The 22,495-nt window shown below is 41.6% G+C and overlaps 1 protein-coding gene across 1 annotated transcript in view; it reads right to left on the reverse strand.

Annotated features, from left to right (window-relative positions):
• CPS1 (carbamoyl-phosphate synthase 1) overlaps positions 1–15,027 on the reverse strand; it is a 92,298-nt gene extending 77,271 nt beyond the window's left edge. The window contains exons 1-5 of the mRNA XM_008504937.2: positions 14,905–15,027; positions 6,972–7,081; positions 3,242–3,386; positions 2,069–2,158; positions 1,296–1,352 (exon numbers count right to left, since the gene is read on the reverse strand). Of these exons, the coding sequence (XP_008503159.2) occupies positions 1,296–1,352; positions 2,069–2,158; positions 3,242–3,386; positions 6,972–7,081; positions 14,905–15,027 (525 nt within the window). The remainder of the gene's footprint in view (positions 1–1,295; positions 1,353–2,068; positions 2,159–3,241; positions 3,387–6,971; positions 7,082–14,904) is intronic.
• Between the last annotated feature and the right edge of the window lie 7,468 nt (positions 15,028–22,495).

Genomic DNA, 22,495 nt, shown 5'->3' on the forward strand with positions numbered 1-22,495 from the left:
GACCTTGGCACCACAGAAACTGCTCAGTGCCACCATGCAGTGAGTTCCATAAACACTGATGCCAAAACCTGAAAGCCACTGCTTATAAACTGGAGCCCTGTGTCTTACCTTGCTCCCAGATAATACAGACAAATGCATTTACCATCAGAGTCCAACTTAACAAGTCATTCATCAGTTCTGCATTTATCCTAATGAAGCCCTTCTCTCACTCCCAACTTATAGACACAGACTGAAATACTACATTGTTATGTACATATTTCTGAGAAGACTGGGAGAAAAGGCTACCTTATGTATTATTTGAAAAGCCATCAACCAACTGGCTTTCAGAGTGGCAGTTTAATGGGCATGACTACTTACATTGGTAAGTTACAGGATAAACACTGAAAGTGTACTTCCTTTGGATGAAAGGAATGCTGAGGCATTAAACAGTATATCTCAACAAAGAAGAGGTAATGCCATTTTCTGTCATATTAAACTGCACTTGTCTGCTGTCCTTAAGAGCAGGACAACATCCTATCATCCCTTAAGGATTAATTTCTACAAATATTCCTCTACTCAAGCTGAGTCATTCATATTTTGCTCTGTGGGATGAAAGGGGATGTGGAGTTGGACTGCAAATTGATCACCTAAAGAAAAGAGCAGATTCAAATAATCCATTACAAAAGAAGAGCCTCCAAGGCACATTTACATTCAGACTGGCTTTGATCACTGTTTTAGCTAGTGTGAAATATAGTTTAACATTAACCTCTATTCATAGTAACATAGTCCCGCTCATGTCCTTCAGTTGTCAGCTCTTGGAAACCAGAGAAAAGTAATAACTATCAAAAATAATAACAGGCTGCAGCCAAAGAAAATGAGTTAAGAATGCAACTTAGGTTATTGTAGGCATTCCTTTGTCCCTGAGGAACGGGGGAATTTCCACTGACCAAAGGTGGTGCAGTGTGTGAACTAACATCCACAACACCTCACAACAGTCAGTTCTTGCTCTGACTGTTACTATCTGAGGCAACATGTTGTATCTGACACAGACACCTGAGGCTTCTAATTTACATCAGCTTGTGCCAGTTCCTGCAGGGAGAAGAGGAAAACCAGAGCAGAGCCAAGGAGACGCATCAGAGCATTGTCTTGGCTGTCCAGAAGACACAAAACCTTTGGAAGAGCACAGGGACCTGAGCAGCAGCTGGGGTCAAAACTGCTAAACAGCAGCATTGCTACCCCAGGTTTGCTGCACTGTTAGAAAATGGGTCCAGCAATAGCAAGGTTCATGTAAGGGCATCAGGGGAAGCAGATCATACCTTGTCACGAATCAATTTGGACAGCATTCTTGTATCAATCCCATACAGTGCAGGCACCTGAAGAAAACACAAGAGAAGCCTAAGCTGCAGAACAAGCAACTAAGGCAGATGAAAACAGCAGTCAGATCACTTTGCTGAGAAGAATATGTTCTTGTTTAAGAAGCTCTGGCTCTCAGCAGCACTAAGGCTGCGTCACCTCCAGTTCTTTACTTGTGTTCCCTGTTCTCACTCATAAATAATTTAGCTCTTCAAATCTAGTTTCTGCATTAAAATGCAGAAAATAAAAAGCTCACGTGACAAATAGTTGTCTCATTACTGAGCCCCATTTTGTTTCACTTATGAGCACCTTAACCTCCCAGCTGTTAAAAGCCAGTTGTAACCTACCAACACATCCTTGACTCCCATGACTTGAAGTCAGTGGGGTTCTGGCAGACAACATCTATTTATGTTATGAATGAGTCAACCACTAGGAGCAGCACTACAGAAATCTCATACAAGAGGACAGTATGTAGTCTAATGAGTATTGTTTTTATGGAGAACCAAACATCCCCATTTAATGAACATTCCTTCTGGACACTGAAAATATCACTGCATGCTGAAAAAGAGAAATGGATGAAGAATCATATAACTAAGGAACATGAAATGAGCCCAGTACAGACTAGCAAAGACATCTGAGGAGCAGAGTGGCTACCAGCTCAAAGCCAACAGTTCTTTGCTCTGTTCCGATACGTTTTGGTTTGTTCTCATAACTTGGTTGCCCCTGGATTGCTCACCTTTTCTTCCTGCAGCCAGTCTCCCATGCTCTTAGCAGCCTGCCAGTGGCTGTACTCATTGCTGTAATCCAGCACCAGCAAACCTGAAACCTGTAGGGAGAAGAAACATCATTTTGCACTGAAGGATCACTCTGTACTTGTCCCATATCTTCTGAGCTTTTACTACTCATCCACTGCAAACCATATCACAGATAGGACACAAGGGTAGGCAGCCATGGCATGGCTGCTCTTAGATAAGGAAAAGATAGCAAAAACAAGCCTTTACAGAAGGTGTGCACAACACAGGTACCTGGGAAAGAGGCAGAGACTCCAGTGCTCTGCCATAACTGTACCTGGGCCATTTTACTTCGGAAATTCACAGAATTATGTGGCTTCCAGGAAACCAAAACTGAAAATTGTACAGAACTGGGGAAACACTTCTCATTAGAAAGAAAGTGGAAATTCAAGACAAGAAAAAATGTTTTATTTTGATTTTTTTTTTTTAAGAAACCTTTCCACTTTTAAGTGGCGTTTAATTTCAAGTCAACTCCATTTTCTGGTGGAGTCAGACAGCTTATAAAGGAGTCATTTCACCCCAGGACAGATAAAGCAGTTCACTAGTTTTGCAATTACATGGTTATGTTTCATTTTGCAGGACTGCCACCACTGGATGGACACAACCCTGCTCCTGGCCAATATTCCCTGTCACCACATTGTAAACACTGCCTCCTGTACTCATGTGTGTAGCCTTTTCCACACAGCTGTCACCTCCTTTTTTGTACAAGGAGGTACAGGCACACAGAGGAAAGTTTCAGAACACAGAAACTCCTGATTCTCACTGGTGTTTGATCTGTATGTGCCAGCCAGACCTGAGCACACAGATAAATATGAGGTAGAAGGGACTGTGGAAAAACAGCCATTCAGGACAGCAGTTCACAAAAACTGTGGCATGTCTGTCACTGATGGGAAACAGAGCACTTGCAGACAGCATGAGGCGAGGTACAGAAAGCAAGATGAATTATGTCTGACCACCATTCCTCCAAAGAATAATATCTAGGAGAAGAAAAAAAAGACTGAGTAATATTGATTCGTTTTAACTTCTTCGAGGGTGCCAGTAAATTCTTCTGCACACACAAACAGGCACACAGGCTGCTAGCACCACCTCTTGGTCAGCTCTGCAAGTCCCACTGTTACCTGTATCCTGTCAGACTCCAGAAACCTCCTGAGGTCAAATTCATCCAAAGCAGCCGTGTCAGGCACTCCACCATTCCCAACTATGGGGTTTGCCAGTGTCAGAATCTGTCCTTTGTAGCTGGGATCTGTTAAGGTCTCGGTGTATCTAGATGAAGAAGAAATAGAAGAAAAGTACATTGGTCTGGAGTAGAAGAGAAAAAGAGCCAGTGAAACCAAGACAGACCCAAATTCCCATGTGACAAAAAGACATTTCTGTGAAAGCATTCTCATTACAAAAGCAAACACATCTGTAAATCTGCTCTGACTTTATCCTCCATGATCAAACATTTGACTCTGAGAACAAGGAGAGCTTTGGATTCTCATGTTTCATTTCAGACAAGCACAGGAGCTACAAGTAAAGTCAGACAGCATGTGATTTAACACAAAGTAAACAACTACACAGAGTGCAGAGTGATCACAGAACTGCAATAGGTACATGCCATATAGCTAGGCCCTCAGATAACAGCTTGGGCTTGGTCATTCCCTAGGAACCTCTTGTGGGCAGTGCTTGGCCATTGCTGTGTCCTTCCCTTCATCTGGATGAACAACTTGCCCCTCTCAGCAACAACTGGGAAGCTGACTGACAACAGAGCTGTTTGCCCAGACTTGGTCCCTTCCCCAGTCTGTAGCTTGCAAGTGTTGAGATGTTCAGGGCTTTAAATGCTCAGCAAGGACAGATCTAAAAGCACAATGGAACATTTGTCTGCAGTGGAGGATCAAACCTAGGATTTTGCAAAGTATCAGCTCTGGATCCAGTAGATCCAGTCTCACTTTCAACTCCAAAACAGAGGACAGGGTTAACATCATCAACACACCCGTGATCCTATTCTTCAGCTTCAAATTAACAATCAGACCTTCACTTCCTCCCTTATACTGTAGCACACTGTTGCAGCAATCCATTAACAATTGCTGTCTTTCAGCTCACAAGCAGCTGTAATTTAGCAACAGGTGAAATTATCCAAATGCAAATATTTAGCCAAATGCATAATAACACTTCAGGATGAACCTTCCCTACAGAAAATACCATTTATGATTGTTGTTACTGTTTAAACAACACATAATGGGCAACTCCAGCCATCTACCAGATACCAGCAAGTCACAAGAGACATTTTTATGGAACATCAGACTTACTGGCAAAAGATTAATGATCCAGCGTTGGGAAACTCTTGACAAACCCCAGCATGGCTGTAGGCAGATACAGGCAATGCAGCACACCAGCTAGCTCTGAGACATGTTTAATGAAATATTTTTCAGGTAAGCCTCTCCTGCTGCTCTACCCTGTACTCCTTGCTGCAGGGAAACAACCACACTAAGTGCAGGGTGTATCACAGAGCTGCAAGGAGCACATGGCATGGGCACATTTGGTGCTGCTCTTTCCTTCTGAGCCACTTGGTTATGCTTCCAAAAGACTCTTTGTTAATGACAATGCTAATGTAATTAACCTTTCCATGTTATTTGTAATCAGCAAACAAGGACAGAGAGCCATTGGGTTTGGCCAGGGTACAAAGGCACAGCCCTGCACTGGGACACAGTGCCCTTTAAACAGGCACAAAGCCTTGTGGAGGTCAGAGAAGCAGATGGGAACATGAGCTCCAGAGATGCTGGAAGGTCCAATCCTTTCTGTGCCTGCCCAAAGGGCTGCTTGATTTCAGTAAGTTACTGTCAGTCAGGTCTCTCACTAGAGTATCTATCATAGGAAACACACACAGACTTACTGGAGGCAAATGCCTTTACTGAGCTGTTTCAAACACAGGAAAAATTTATGGATTGTAATTCTTTTTTAATTGGAAATCTCCTTTCTTTCTTTTTGTTCCTATACCAAAGATGGCTGCAACAATAGGATTTTTTTTTTTTTAAGCAAATGTCTTGAAATGTTAATCTTCATGCTTTTCTAATGAAAATTCAACATTCCACCACCAAAACAGTGCTCTTTGCCCTCTATTCCAGACTAACATCACAACATTTCAGCCAGCTTTAGCTACCTCAAGCCTGAAAGCTGTACAGACATAAAGTGCTTTGACGTGAATCAGAACGTGGGAGTCTAGATGAGGAGGTAAGGTGCAGAGCAGCAGATTAATCATCCCAGCACAGAGCCTGTGCTGACCTCACTCAGTGTCTAGAAACATCCACAGCACAGAAAGCAGTGTTTTGGGGCTTAACAGCAGCACTGGCTAAATGACCCCGGTGATAGCCTCTTACTCCAACCTCTTACTGTGTCAATGAAGTATCTTGCTCAGCTTCTTGCTGTGTCAGTGAAAAGAGGTACCTGAGTTCCTCTGGATACAAAAGGTCTTGATCTCTGTGTTCAGGAGCACTAGGCAGAGCTACTAAGTGTTTCTCTCACTGGACAACAATCCCTGAACTGGTAGCAAATTCACTTTTACTATGTGCAACAACACTGCAAAATCTTATCTTCCTTTTCTCCAAATTAATCAATCAAGATCATGTTCCTGGAGAGTGCCCTGAAGATAAAACCTTACATTTTGAACATTCCCTCCATGCCCATATGCTCCCCAGCACAGAAGAGATCTCTCTTCCACAGGCATCCTCTCCAGATCACTGGAAGAAGAGCAAGCACAGCTTCTGCTGCCACAGCAACATGTGGAGAGGAAATTAATCCATCAGGTCCTCCTTGACTTTTGTGATGTGACAAGATTTATTGCCCATAATCTGTGACTGAGAAATCTGGTGCCCTCCATCATTCTGATCTATATTAAACAGTTGCTTGTTGGCAGGTATATTAACGCAGCCAGTAATTAGTGCTGTCAAAATACATAAATAATTGCCTCCTAATGCAAAACTTTGCAAACAGATTCCCCTCCACAGCAATTTAACATTCTCTCCAATGAGATAATTTAAAAACTCATCCTGTGAATACTGGTTTCTTCAAAGGAGAGCAGAATTTGGGGGATGTGAGGCAGCTGGGTAGAGACAGCTATGAATGACTGCAGGAAAATCTCAAGCACCAACAACCTCAGAGCTGTCTTATCTCCCCAGAGACATGTCCTTCTCCTAACCAGAAGCCTTTTTCTTCTGGGCAGATTTCCTCTGGTCAAGCACTTCCATTAAAGCATGAGCACCATTTTGCTGCTATCCCCAGCCAGCCACTGGCTTCTGCCACTCAAGAGGACAGCAAATCATGCTACCTTAAGGCAAGAATCTGATTTACCCTTTAGTTGGAAAGGACACAGAGTTTAAATTCACCATTAACTGTGGCATAAGGCAACAAATATCATGAGATGAGTTATAGGTGACCGAATTTGGAACCTCGGGTTTTTAAAAGTTTTGCACTCTGAAGCCAGGTTCCATTACCCAGAAAGCTGTAGATGCTTCAAAACTCTGTATTTGATCAGGGCACTGGAGGGAGAACAAAGACAGCTTCTCTGCTCTGGCTCAGCAATGGCTGCAATTCAGTGGGAAGTGATCAGATCCCTACATGCCTCACTATCATGGTTATTTATATCTGTCTTTAAAGTTGCTCATCACCACAAATACTGTGGCCCAAAAGGACTGTCTGAAGTATCTTCATTAGCTTTCTTTCTCTCTGTAACCCCAGTTACTAAAGTGTTTTCTTATACAGAACACTACATGGTTGGATCAGGACTACATGAGCTGGGAAAAAGCAGTTTTTATACTTTAACAAGCTCCCAGAGAGGTTTTGGTGCTTGTATCTCATTTGCTTTTGCCTTACCCAGGAAGACCAGTGTTGAATACGACTTCCCCTGCTGTGGAGGATGGATAGCCAAAAGAATAACCCTTCATCTTCGTCCCATCTTCCAGCACCAAGTTTGCTGTCTGGGCCTAGAGAAAGGCACATAAAGAGACTCAGAAGGAAAAGGCTTGATGTTCATACAGGTAACACCTAGGACACCTGCCTTTCTCACCTCATGTTGTTAGTATTCCTGCCCCTCTCCCATTCCCAGATGCCAAGATACTCTATTATTAATGTCTTGATCTTCTTACTTCTAAGTAACCATTGTACTGCAAAACAGCTGCCAAACCTCACCACAAGGAGACCATATGCTGCTACTACTGTGGGATCACCCTTCCATATCTATTTATTTCTTCCCTCCCTTATATCTTATATAACATTGATATGTTAACATTGATAACATTTTAGGGAAAGGATTGCTTCTCTTCTCAATGACTGCTCAAGGCTTGCTGCTGAGGATGCTGGCTCTCCCTCATCCAGCTGTGACCTTTGATAGGTGCTGAACTTCTGCTGCAACCATACAGCCAAGCTGCTAAAAATAAGTGTATGCTTAATTGGACTAATGTTAGGTGGCACAATTCAAAATACCAATCCATTCTGCTGTAGGACAGAAGAAGAGATGAACTAGTGTATCAGACAGGCACTCCTGGTCTTAGTCACCTCAGGGGGATGCACAAATTTTCATGGAAGAAGTAGATATGGAACAAGCAGCTTAGAGGAAAAATTCTCATGAAACTGCACCTCTTTCAGACAATATTTAGCAGAACTGAGTCCCACAAAAACCTTGGGATCCTTTAAAGGCTTAATCACTCTTCTACAGCTGAGGAAAATGGGACACAGAGAGCAAGTTCTGCAGAAGTCATTAATAAGGTCAGTGGCACAGCTGGGCATTTGCACATGCCACACTAAACACACACTCTTCTGCCTCATTTGGAAACTAAACCTTTTTGCCATCCAGGAACTGGATAACAAATCACCTGGGAACTCCATCTTCTACAAAAACATAAGTCTATGCACAGCAGAAATGACAGAATGAGCTGGGAGATTCCCTCAAGCAGTAGGATCACCAGTGACGTGCAGGGAAAAAGAGCGAGTAAGCAAAGTTGAAGACAGATTTGCTAACAAATTTCTGGGCCTGAAAGAATTTGGGTGATAAACGTTTTGGGCCCTGAAGAACTACTGCCTTGGGAGTGCAAACACAGCTGCCCCCTGGGCATGAGCTGCAATCAGTGCAAAAACCCCAATGGTCTGCACCACAGGAGATGTGTCAAGCTCCTCTACCAGACAGCAGCTCTCACCATGATTTAACTTCATATTGGGTTTTTTTTACAGAACAATTCCTCTTACTGGTATTTTTTAAAGAAGAATCAAGATCAATTTTCTGTAGAAAGAAGCAGGAGAGCCACTTTCCATTAGCTATAAATCAGATGAACAACCCCAGCAAGGAGAAATTTCATTCCCAGCATTGAACATTTTGTAACAATTATGGCAAATGTTCATCTAGAGCTCCTCTGCAGTTACAAATACTGCACAGATCAATTACTAATGTAGTGCAAAATATACTAAAAATACAACCAATGTGAAGTAATTGAATTTTGTGCATCTGGGATGCTTTTAGCCTTGCATTTTTTCCTCATTAATGTCAAACATCCATTCTCAGAAGGTTTAGCCATCATTTTCTGAACTTTCCAATGCTACTGGATGGAATAGTCAGCAACATCAAATTCCCCCCCCCCCTCCCCAGCTATAAATATAGGATTTTTAATAGCTAAATTCCCCAGATAAAACCTACAGTTTGGTCAACTCCCTAATCTCACTAAGCCTGTTATTACAGCTGCCACATAGTCAAGGCATTGCAGAGCACAGGGGTTGCCTGGGTGCCTCAGACTGGGCTTTGGACTTTGTTCCCTTTCTAGTACAGGGATTTTTAGCTCTGCCCTTTCTGAAGTCTGCTGAAAAGTGAGCCCACATTGCTGACATGGGGGACAGGCTGCAGGAACCAGTCCCTCTCAGCCTTGGTGAGAGATGGATCCCTGTCCCCAGCAGATTGTGTGTTTCTGTACACTCAAGTATCAACTCCAGTTCAAGCCTACTTGTTCCTACCCCTCTTTAGAACAAGTTGGGGTAATTGCCTGAATTGCAGTCCCAACTGCAAACACAGCCTAGGACTCTCCTCAAGGAAACAAAGTCCACAACAATGGAATGACCAGAAAAGTTAAGATCCATCTGACTCCTGGGGGACAAAATCCACAGCAACCACTGTGACCTTTAGAGCTTCATTCACCCTATTGTACTGGAGAGGAACCCACATGTCTTTCCTCCTACCACAGACCTCCTGCCCTTCTGCTCACCAGAGCAGCACAGAAATTATTTTGCTGAACAGAAGCCTCAGTAGTACTATCAGAGCCCCTACACATGCAGAAGAATATCCCTGAGCAACCATAACCTGCCTGCTAGTTCAGCTGCAGCAAGGGATAGATGCTCAAATGTTTCCCTCCCTTACTTGATTTATTATTCTTAATTAAGTGCTTGCATTGCTTGTTGATCAACCTAGAAGCAATTATTCTTGCTTGTGTTTCCAGCGGAGGTGTTACCATATCCCTAAGCTGCCAGCCTACCCTGTCTTTCAGTTTTGTTTTTAATGTGAAAAGTGATTTACAGGCTATAAAGAAAGCCAGTTGGCTCAATCAGAGGTTAGCTGGGAGAGATTTTCACTCCCCCAAAAAACCTAAACAAAACAAAACAAGCAAGAAATCAACAAACTCTCCAGAGTTTCCTTTTATCTCCACTCTTCTCAAAAGCACCCCATGTAGTCTTGGATAAATCTCTGTTTTAGTCTCAACTAAAATACTTCTTCCACACAGAACCCCAGTGTGAGAGACACCACTTGCACACTGATTTCACCTCCACAGACATAAACAGCTTTACCTTTAGCAGAGCTCCCTGTGCTCCAGAGAGTCTGCTGTGCTCCTGAAGAGCTTTGAGGATGGAGATGACTAACAGGGTCATACTGTTTCTGCAGTATTGCTAGATCTTCTGCATTTTGTCAAAACAATTTCCAGAGTTAATTAGCTCAGGTCCCTCTTCACTAAGCATTTCTGACATGAAGTAAACAAAGCACCGTTCTCTTAAAAAAACCAAAAAAAATAACAAAAAACCCCACAAACTAAACAAGGAAATTAAAAAATGGACTAATTTAGTTCCAGTTAGTTCCCTGTTCTTGCAGCCCTTCACTTCAAAAGATGGATGATAAAGATCTGCAAAATCTCAAAAGATCTACAGAACAATTTTTTTTTTAAAGCATGTCTCCTACAAACCCCTGTACTGGAAAGTGAACAGGTACTTTTCCTCTTTTCTATTTGCCTCACACACAAGTTTAGCACATTTGGTTCTGGCTAAAATTAAGAGAAGAAGAAAGGGTAGGAATAAAAAAAAAAAATATCAAAAGCCAGTTCAATGTCTTGCCAAAGATGATTCACACTCAGGTTAAACGTAGGGAGTAGCTTTGGATTAGTTCTTTTACCATACAAGCAAAGCAAAGCAATGCCAGAAGCAAAACACAAGTACCATGGTGGAAAAGTCACAGCTCAACAACACCTTAACTCTTTTAAAGGATGCTCACAACAATGCCACATATCTATGTGGGACAGGAGTTAGAGGAGGAGAGAAACCAAGACAAATCAGGCATCCAGCAGAAGTCAAGGAGTATCTGAGGATATGAGCACTCCTCTTCTCCCCTGCAGGAATATCTCACCGAATTCCCCTCATCTCTAGGGACACAGGACCAGTTTTACCTCCCCTTCACTTTCCCATCCAGGGAGTGAGCAATGGAGTAGCTGTGACTGATCTTTCACCTTCTCATACCTCTCTCCACTTGCCATGTAGTTATTTTCTCAGTTACCTTCCACCTGCCTCAAAATGTATTTGAAGAGCCCTTTTATACCAAGATGAAATAAGTTTCTAAAGCCAGTGCCCCCAAATTTTCCTTCCCTCCCTCTCATTTCAAACTATATTTTCAGTTTGCTCCTGGTGGTTTTTATAGCTCTCCCAGTCCTCTCCTTACTGTGCCAGCTATACTATTACAAACCACCTATTTATTGCTTGTACTGCTCTTTACATCCCTTTTTAACTACATTGGCCTCAGATGAGCATTAAATGATACGAGCTTCGAGCTGCAGTTTCTCTGCCCATTCCTGAATTATAAAGAAGCTTGATTACCCTGAAACCAATGATGCCAAGCACCCCTACAGAGAGCCCACAGGTGTCTTCAATCTACTCTCTGCATTTCTTTCACACATGGATGCTCTGTCTCTCTTTTAGAACTGAAGGATGGGATTCAAGAAGGAAATATGGATCTGTGAGTCCCCAGCTCACCGACAATGGTGTTTCCCTACAAATACTGAGATTAACTGGATAGTAAACAGCCTAGGGAGAAAAATTATTAGTCACTCTACTAAAACTACCACTTCTCCCTTATGATCCCTAATCCTTCACTTAGCTTACACATAGGTTAGAAACATGTTTTCATTGTATTTTGTTATGCTCCCTAAAATAGCCCACCGAGAAAAAGCAATAAAGAGCAACTCAACGCTCATTTAAGGCTGCAGTAATGGGAGGATGGGATCATTACCTATACTGTCATTAGCCCACACACCTTAATTACTTTGCATTTCACACTTTCTCCAATCTTCTTATAAATATCCATTACCTCTAATGATGGCTGGAACACCAAACTCAGCCATAAGTCATGGCTTGGTCACTTGTCTGACAAACACAATCAAATTCCACACTCTGATGCAAACCTATGCAATAGTTTGGCTCATTTTGATCACTTATCCTTAAATTTTCCATCAGGACTGCTGCTTTACTGCTTGTGTATCAGAGTTTCTTCCACTTCTGGTCCTGTACTTGTCATGGAAAAAGCTTTTATTTAAGACTGTCACTCTCTTAAAGCAAATGCCCCAGGCCAAGAAAGGTTCAAGCTTTTGTATTCCAGGCTTTGAATGCAAACAGAATCATGTCACCCCCAGCGAAGGTGACATTAAGAACCTGAGCTGAGATCAAGAGCCACAGGCTCCTAAACTACACTAGATGTCAGCCTTCTTACTACTCTCCATGAGTGCAGGTATGCGCTCTGACAGCAGGGACTCCTGCAAGCATTGAACTCAAGTAATCAAGTCTGAAAAGGAAACATCTTTCCCCAGTGTCACTGCCGAGGCAGAAGATGTCACATAATATGACAGAAAGAAACTCCTGGGATTGACTGGCTAGCACCACACCTTGTGGTGAGCCAGCTCATCTCAGTGCACATGGAAATGCTCCGTGAGTTTCAGCATTTCAGATGTACAGTCAGTCTTGGCTACCCTGCAATAGGTCCTGTCATTCACCCTGAGACAGAAAGAGGGCCCCACTCATGCTGACCCACTGCAGGTGTATTTGCAGTTGCTGGGAGAGAGGCTGAAATAGCTCCCAAGGGCTTCACTTGGCTTTGCTTTCTTATCAACCTGATCATTCTCATTGCCTTCACCATCAGTGTAATTTGCTTTAACCAATCACTCTATGGCTTTACAAACACAGAATTAGGTAGATGCTGGAACAGTTGGTACTGCAACTCCACCAGAGTAGGGCAGTTTTCCATGAGCATGAAACTTCTTAATTGCATTCCTCAGCATTATGAGATATGACCTTGTACGTCTGTCACTCTGCAGTCCTTGAACAAGTAACAAAAAATGTTTCTAAGACAGTCAACCTATCATTTAAGATGCCAAATCCAAACTTCATGTGCTAATCCATCAGTACAAGAATGCATCAGATCCAGCTTACTGCAGATGCCTACCAGCATTATCCTGGGATGTATAAAGAAAGATGGTGTCTTATCAAAAGCTGAATCAGCAACCCTGACCATAGGCTACAAAGCTTTACCAGTGGAAAATGCTTTTTCCTGGAGCAGACTAAAAACCACAGAATAAAGAATCTTTGAAACTCACTTCTCTGTGCATCACAAGCCTTCAGCTGGGTATTCTAGAGGGCATGGCAGAAATAACTGAGCCAGCTCCAAAAAAACAAGAGATGTATCAGAGGCAAGATAGTCAAGTAAGGATGGTGTTCAGAAGAACTCTTCAGACCAGCTTTGTTGGCTTGACAGTTTCTAAAGCCCTTGTGAATCTGAGTGAATTCCTGCATGAAATCCTGTTGTACAATCCATAGCAGCATCATACTGATGCTACAGGCTATCACGAACCATGAGCCAAGCAGACAGGTCTGAATCCTGGGCTCCTATCCCCTACATAAAGACATTTGTCAACAGCACCTCTAAGTGCATTCACAGGTTCCACTCATCCAGCAATACTGGCAATAAAACTGTCTCAATTTTTTCCTGTCCTGCTTCACTTTGAAACACATAGCCCAGAGAAAAGTGATTGTCCAAACTGCGTCACAATTAGCTTTTTCACAGCAAGAGACACTTTGTAACCCAGTGCTGAAATTTCAAAATGGAACAATAGAAGCTGGCACTTGCCCTGAAAGATGTGAGAGACAGCACTGCCCCACCTGAGGGCTCTGACATAGTTTTCATATGTGGTCAGTGTCAGTTCCACACAGCTTCACCATCCAGAGGAATAACCAAGGAACTTGCTCCTCATGTCAAAGCCCTAATTCGTCTTCAAATGGTGCAGCAGTGGAAATTGGTAACTATGATGGCTTTCTCATTCACAAGTAGGACTCCTGTTGTCATCCCTGGGAGGAATAACTTCCTCCTAAGCCAGATCTGATTGCAGAGTCAGGATCCATCTGCTGGGAGGAAGATTACTGTGCTGTTTTTTAAGACAGTGAACAAGGTAACAGTTCATGCCTGCTGTGCACTCTCTGCCAGGGGAAGACAGGTCCATTAGCAAGAACAGTAGTCACAACTCTGGCTCTTTTTAAGAGTAGGTGAGACAAACTTAAACAAAGAACCTCAATGCTGAAGGAAAGGCTTAATATAGGGATGTGTTCTTCTGCATCCAGCTTTTCTCTGCAGCCAATTTTAGTTTTTAAAGTAATGGCTCTGCTGCCAGGAGCTTAGAGGACTTCTGAAAAATCTGTGGCAGTGTAACAGGTAAGAGAAACCCCAGTCCTCAGAGGACAGAAAGTATACTGATCAACCCTCTACTCCACCCTACCAGGTAAGGCAGCACCCACTGCATCCCCTCAGCCTCTAAGAGTTCTTCCCCAGCACTTGCTGAAACATCACTCCCTCATCTGCTCAGTCTCTTACATTTTTGATTTAACAGGATACACATGCAAGAGGATCTTCCTAGTGCATGGAGAAAAAACACTGCCAATGTTCCAGAAGTCATACAGCAAGTCCCATTTCACCTCTATGCCACACCTGCCTGAGTTACACCAGCAAGGCTGGTCAAGCACAGCTCTGGTAATAAAGAACAGAAGAAAGCTGGGGAAGTAAACTAAGGGTTTCCAGCCTCAGTAAATCAAGAGCTGATACACTGATATGTTCACCCAGAGCTATATACCTCTCCAGTCAATCTCAGAGCCACCAGTTTCCAATACATTGAAAATGGATCCTTTATGGATCCAATGGGATTAATCACAATGTGTAAGTGATTAATTTTTTTTTTAAATATCTAGCTGATTCATACTCATATGGACTGAAAATTCTACTCTGTTAGCTATCAGTCCTACAGGAAGGTGGGGTGTTTCTAAAGAAAATACCATATAATAATTAACTGCAACCCTGAACTTCCACCTTTTGGTGCAATTTACCCTCTAATTTCCATTCCAGACTAGACAAAACATTGTTTGCTCAGATAATACAACCATTTTATGTGTCTAGGTAAGCCCTGTTATCTGCAGCAAGCTATCTCTCAGTATGTCAAAGACATCTATTAAACTGCAGTAGCTCTGTTACTGTTACCTTGATGCTCAACAGCCTGGTACCGGTCCTTGAGAAACTCCAGTGATCAGCAGACACATTGCAAAACTCCAATCTGCCTTTCAGAGCCTTCACCACTTTGCAAGCTGTCAAAATTCTTGTCATCTTGAAAGCCGCCGATGGGTAACTAAAGTTTAAAGAAAATAAGAGGAAAGAAAAATCCACTTGTATGTATTTCTTCAAGGTTTGGTGCAGATAATGTGCTCACACAGATCACAGGGGAAGAGAACAGAGAGACAGCGGCTGTGCAGGACTGACTGTACAGCTCTGCCCTACACCTTCCCATTTATTCTACCATGAAAAGTCTCTGGTGCAGCCCCACCTCCTCCTGCCCCTCCTCGGAAGGGCTGAAACACTCTTGCAACACTTTTCTTCAGGTTGGTCCCAGAACACTCTTATGGAGGTTGCATCACAGGCCAAACATCAGCTCTGCCTGTGGGAACAGAGCAAATCCTGCTGGAGAAACCATAGCCCCAGGAAGTGATCTGGGGCTGGAATGTTAGCTAGAGGAACAGCCTGGGCCTGCTACAAGCATGCTTGTACTAAGCAAATTGGGGAGACCAATTCTGTGGAAAATATTAAACTTCCTATTCTGTATTTGGAAAGTGCACAGTCACCAGAAACTCTAGCACAGCTCCCAAAGTGCTGCCCCTCCTCAAAATATGAAAAGGACACCACCAGGAAAAATACATGGCTTCAAGAGAAATACATATTTTGGTAAAATTTAAAATAGACAAAATCTGAAATAAGATGAAACATTCCATGTGCCATCTCCTAACTGACTACAGACCTTTGTGACTATCACATATTTTCTATAACCCTACATTAGTCTTCAAAAAGAATCATGTTCCTCATTAGCCAGATATGAAAATGCCTAATGAAGACAAAAGCTATGGGACCCATTTTTATTCTTCAAGAACTAAAATGGTGAGGCATCTTTTGAAATCTGGGTGATCAAAGTTTAAATTAGCTTAGAGTAAGGGAAAAAAACCAGAGAGAGAGATACAGATTTACTTATTTATTGCAGCTGAACACATACTCGTCAAATCACTGACAGTAATAATTAGGGCTTCTTTGCATACAGTGGTTTGAGATTAGGCTAAATTGATGCCACATAAAAATATTTCCTGTGCAGCTCATTATAGCACCATGTTTAACTGTCATGCATAAAATTAAAGACAGAAAAGAGAGGTCAATGGGTTTGGGCACCCTCTGTGGTGTCAAGAGCTTATTGGAGACTTGGTTGATAAACACAGGGGAAAGGCCTGAATCCAGATGACTGAAAGAGACAGACAAAGAAGGCAGAAGCCAGACTGGGTGTAGAGGAGCTCAGTGCTTTAAGACGATCTCTAGAAGTGTGCAGACCTGAGAGAAGCAAGCCAATGATGTTCCCTGGTAACTTGAGTGTGGTTTGGGAAAGACATAACCACTTTTCCTACAGTAAGATACCTGACAATCATTCTGATACATAGAAGGAGCTTGAGGGACATGGATTTCACTGTTTGCAAAGAAACAAAAAAATACAGGGAACCAGGAAATGGTTTTGTTAGTGATTCCTCTGTTTGCTTGGCTCTGGGCCATAGTGATCCAGACTGGAGATACACATAGGAAAGGAGACATACATAAAGCAAAGGCACATTTACAATTGAACAGATCACAAAGACCCATACCAGAAAGGTCATCTTAATATATAAGAACATGGACTCACACAGGCCAGAACATGGATTCACACAGGCCAGCTTTCTTCCAAAGCCACATTCCACATTATCTTAGCATTTGTAAGGTTAAAAGCACCAGCCTTTGCTATACTGAGGGGCATATTCTGCACACCATTGTACTCTCTACCAACATTTAGGAAGTTACTATAGGCCCTGGGTATACCCATGTTTCAACTAGAACCAGCCCACACTGGCAGTTTCAGCACCCTGACTGCTAATTCCTTAATGCACCCTTCCAAAACCTGAGTTTCAGCCTGGCTGCACAACGAGGCAGATGGATCCAGACCAAAACATCTTTCATTTCACCACAAAGTCATTCATGAACACAGGGAGTCAGGAGTGAGCCAAAAAAAGGACTACAAGCTCTTGGCAGTGCAGCATCTTTTACCAGGTGAAAACAGCTGCAGAACCCCATCATGAACTGGATTCAGTGTGTCAGGGATCTGTAGTACAGATCTAATATGCTAGCTGTATATTAAGGGTGAAATGCTATATGGGGAAAAAAAGGCAAAAACCTACTTTCCTTTCATCATCTCCACAGTAAGGTTGACCCCTTGACTATTCCTATAGATTTGACCCTGATGTCTGCCCTTTTTATCATCCAAGTTTTATTATCAAAATCAAAATCAATTAAACCCACCTCACACCTTCAGAGATTAGGCATGTTATTAATTCAGTGCAGGAAAACATCTTCCTTTTCAAAGCCTCCACCATGATGGAGGAACTTCCCTGTGCCAAAAAACAGGAAAAAACATCCAAGCTGTTTGTCTCACTGCCAATGTGCTAAAAGGAGGTGATGAACTGTTGACTCTTCAAGGCTAGAAAATCCTGAGAAAAGCCTTGGTTCAGCAAAGAATATCAATGTACAAAGAATCTTTCTGTGGTTTGGACAGATCTTAAGTATGTGCTTAACATAAAGACCCAGAGAGACAGAATGACTAAGAAACAGGGAATCAATAAGGAAAAAACCAACCACAGACAAGTTGGAAAACGAGAGAGCAGAGACCAATGGTTTTATGGAGATGGAACTACACTCCTTGAGCATAAAACATGGAGAGCAAAGTGCTCATTAAAATGTGGAGCCTTTTCATACTGTTTAAAAATGAAAACCATCAGAAAATAAATTTATCACATATTCCCACTGTACCATAAAGAAAATCAAACAAAATCAGTGGTCTGTGGCTTTGTAAATCTCCAGGGTCAAGATACTCAAAGAAAGCTAAGTGCCTGCATTTTCAGAGGCTCAAAACAAACTGCTTCAAAACATAACTGAAGAAGCTCAGAACACTTGTGGCCCAGCTTAGGTGCCCCCAGGACTGGCATCCCAAAATGGAAGCTCCCAAAGCCACTTGTCACAGCTGGGAAGCTCTGCTCTAAGTAACCAAGCTATGCAAGATGTTTCATTTTCAAGTTCTCTGTAAAAAGCCCTAGATATTTTGGTTCCTACTTGAAAGATAAGAGATCAGGGTCAATTTGTGGGCACTTTGGTCCAGATCCATGTCAGTGCAAGTCCCAGGTAACTGCCTCCAGCTCAGTGGAGCTCCACTGGCATAAGTCTCCCCTGGACTGGGATAAGCATAACAAGCAGCCTACATGAATTGCTTGGACTCTCCTTGTAGCTGAGATCAGAGAGGTTTTTTCCCCAGGTGTACTTCAGATGCTTTTGGAGATCTCTCCTGCCATCTGTCAGGTTGTGTCTGATTTCTGACCCTCCTGTCTTGCCCCAAGTAAAACACATGCCAAAAACAGAATGGAAAAATAGAATAGTTGAAGGTATCAGCAAAACTGAAATTCTCTGCTGCAACAGTAAAGAAGAAAAATACTTTTCTCCATCCCTACAGCTAGAAGAGAAACCCTCAAAGTGATCTGGAAGCCTTGTCTCCCATTCCAAGGCAAGCTCAACTTGCTTCCCAAGGAACTTATAGGAAGAGTTTTGAAAGTGTCTAAAAAAATATTTGCCATACATTTCCTAATCAGGTGTTGGTTTATCAAGTAAAATCACTGCAGTGAATACAACAGCAAGTTTGAGCTAGTTCACAGCATACTGCTAATAACTCTAGTAAACCCCATGACCTCAGAGACCATAATTTACTTTTTTTTTTTCCTTCAGTATGTAGTGGGGGATAAACTCAAGTTATTTTGTTCACATGCAGATGAACTAACACCATTCAGGCATCCCCTACCAGCTGATATTCCTGAATTGCTGCAGGAGAGACAGCAAGCTCAGTTACATTTTCATATCTGCTGCTTTGAGCCCATCTCAAATGAAATGAAGCATTTCAGGTGAAATCCACAATGTTTTGAAAACACAGTAATTGTGATGCAAAATGCAACAAGCTAAGAATTTCAAAACAACGTTTTCACCTGAGTATATGAAAGAAACTGAAAGGAATAAGAATCAAGTACAAGCCTTCTACCTTCTGCTATTTAAGCCTCAGCCAGAACATTGTTTTTTTTCACACAGTTTCATATATTCATTCAGGAGTTCTGGACAACTAGAAATACTGGCTGTGTCCACTCTGCCTGCACAGATTGACACTCTAGAATTCCCTCATGGAAACTGAAGTTTCATCAAATCTCCTGTGTGTGTGTGTAGCTCAGCAGCACACCTGCTTGGAAGACAAGTCTGGCAGTGCCCTGCAGTTGAGAATTCCCATCACATGGACTGTACTGTATATCCTCAGGAATATGACTGGGAAAGTTCATGAAACCTGGCAGAACATACACTCAGGTTAGTATGAAGGGATTTGGGGGAATAGCTAATCCATTCTGCAACATCTGCAAGGATCTGACAGCTTCTACCAACTGGTACTTTGACAGAAGTATACTGTATATATACATCCACACACATTTATGTAAAGAAAGATCCACATTTGGCAATAGCAATTCCTTTTCCCTTTCAGTCTCAGATTTTGACTCAACAGCAGACATCTGAGCCTGTACTCTCTCTTATTTTTTCAGAATTCCTTCACGTGGCACATGGATAACCCCTTTCTTCACTTGCCTAACTTACTGACAAGCCAAATAAATCTCATTCAAAATCCACCTGCTTGATTCCTCAGAGATGGAGATTTGGTTGCTATCCAAAAAGCCACATATTACTGATTGTTGACTTTTCTTTTACTTACTGTTCTATCATAGACCTGATTATATTTGGGTAAAACTCCAAGCTTTCATTCCAGTTCATTCCAAGCTCTCATCCTCCTATTCCAGTTTCTGTAAAGCATAGAATGGATGTGAAACCGGCCCATATAAACTAGCCTTCAACTTAAACTTCCTTCTACCCTGAGCTTCCCAAAGAATACCCGATTGCTTTTAAACTAATAAAAGAAAGGAATCACTGAATATAAATTTAGATTTATTTTTTTTTAGATGGAAACAATTCCAAGTGATAAGGAAAGAACAGGAACAAAAAATGGATTTCTAGCTGCACCACTTTCCTTACAGGTGTGCTCTTGCTTGCAGTTTGTTTTCCATCCATCTCAGTGCCTTCCTGAGATGCAAACTGCCCAGTCATCTCTTGTCCTTAGCTTTTTCTGCCCAAAGACCTGGCTTTTTGCTTTCTGCTCCCTTCCGTGCTTTGTCTGAATGAGTAACATTCTGCCAGCTCCTTGATGTGATGCTCCTGTCAGAAAAAAAAAAAAAAAAAAAAAGGAAAAAAAAAAAAGAAAAACCAGCTGTTGACTAACAGTTAAGTAAAAATTGCCAGGGAGAACATCTGGGAGAAAAACCTAACTCATAGCCATCATAATGATGGCAAGGTCATACAGGATCAGTTACATGATCAGATGTTTAATTTTTGGGGGTGCCTTTTTATATCTTCACACGAACAGTTTTATTTGTTTCCAGACAAAGCTGTAAAGATTTTATTGAGAGCTGTAATTGGATTCTCAAAGTGTGCCTGAGAAGCACAATTAATTTCTGTATTTACACCTTCTTCCTGTGTTTTCATATGCTTTTCTACTTGATTCTTTTTCCTGCAAGGGCAGATTCTGACTGTCATCTCTGGGAACTAGCACCTTTCACTAGGAATGGCAAGAACACTACCAAGCCTTAGCTATTTTCTGCAGAAGGAAATAATATGGAAAAAAAAAAAGGTAAGAAATATGTTTTTAACAGCACAATGAAATCTTATTCCAAGAATCCCAGCCCTGCAATACTCACTCACAGAAATCATGCATGTCTGGGGGAAGGAGAACTCACAGATCTGAGCCCTGAGCCAGCATAAGTTAATGGTAAACATAATCTGCAAGTGTTCTTTAAATAATATGTGCAACCTGAGGTTGGTGAAGGCTTGAGGTACAGTGCTAAATTCAGCCTATTCTCCTCATGGGTCTTTGACTGACAAAAGACCATTCTGAAGAAAACATGGGTACATATGCACATGTGGATGAAAAACACAGTAACTATTACTTGAAACATCTTCCTAATTCTGATTGCATGTCACTTTTTGTTTTAAATGGTTACTTTAAAAATTGGTTTTATTAAATACTGCAAGTAGTTATTTGAACTACTGCAGAACCTTTTGTTTTAAGAGAAACATATTTTTCTCCTTTTAAATTAAAATTTTCCTTCTTTTTTTTTTTGCTTGTTTTCAAAACACAAATCCAAAAGCAAATTTCCTTTAAAAAATAAATTAAGGTTTTCATTTTGGTATTTTAATTGAAATGTCAAAAAGCATCAAAATCAAAACTGAGATGCAGTTTCACTTTTCTTCAAAAACATTAGTTCAGTCTAGCTGGCAGCTAGTAGTAATTTAGTTCTGCAAGGAAAATACTTGGCTGTGGAAACAGACTCTCATGTCCAATGCACAGTTTTATAAAAGGAAGGAAACATGCCTTAAAAGAACCTAAGTATCCTGGGGCAGTAGCAAGTACCAAAGGGATTTGTGAAACTAAATTGTTAATGATCAATCAGCAGCCCCATGACTGCTTCAGTTACCATCTTCTATGAGAGTTTTAAAAGCTAATAAAGACTTCTCATTTTGTAAAAAGAGAAAATACTGTAAAAAAATAATTGAAATATCAAACCAAATCAGTTTGAAAGATACCTTTAAAATAAATTTTTAAAAAGGCAAATTTGTTGTTAATTTTGAATAGCCTACTCAGCACCTCCCTTCTTTTTCAAAATTTATATATATATATATATAAAACACACATTTATATGTATATGTATTTATCTACTGCCTGACAAGAAGACTGTTAAATATCTAGTCCCAGGTTTGAGAAAATCCACTTTTAAGGAGATTAAACTTTTCTTAAAGGCTTGAGCAGCCAGGAGTACACTCATCTGCTGTGTGGGATATCAAGCCCATGCTTTGCCCATACTTGACAAAGATAAGGCTCTTATCTTCAGCAAGAGAAGAAGAATCAATGTCCTGAAAATGGGGCAAATTCCATTGCCCCTGGGATTAGCAGCTCTTCTTAGATCAGCTGACTTGGAAGAAATAGAGAAAACCCATGCAATGTCTGAAGGAGACTGACATTATTCCAAAAGGCCAATTCCAGAAAACCCTTAGTTAGCTAAAAATGGGTGTCACCAGAAAGTGCTGCCCAAGGAAGAACCATGACCATACAAAGTGCAGCTTGTTCCCAGTGCCACGACTCAGCACCACACCTCAGACACAATTGTTATTTTCATGTTGATGCAACCCAAGGAAACTGACCCCAGGAGTCTTAAAGCCACCTGATAGGAGTCTGCAACATCTGACTTCAGTCCAGAGCTGAAGTCTAGTGATGTTTGGAGGCAGCAAGATCTCTCATTCCCCAGCATTTTCTAAAAAGACATTTTTACAGAAGGGGTCAGGATTAGAAATCATCCATTTTCCCCGTGTTTCCAGGAGCTCATACAATCCA

The sequence above is a fragment of the Calypte anna genome, chromosome 7 (genome assembly GCF_003957555.1).
Source record: "Calypte anna isolate BGI_N300 chromosome 7, bCalAnn1_v1.p, whole genome shotgun sequence".
Classification (NCBI taxonomy): domain Eukaryota; kingdom Metazoa; phylum Chordata; class Aves; order Apodiformes; family Trochilidae; genus Calypte; species Calypte anna.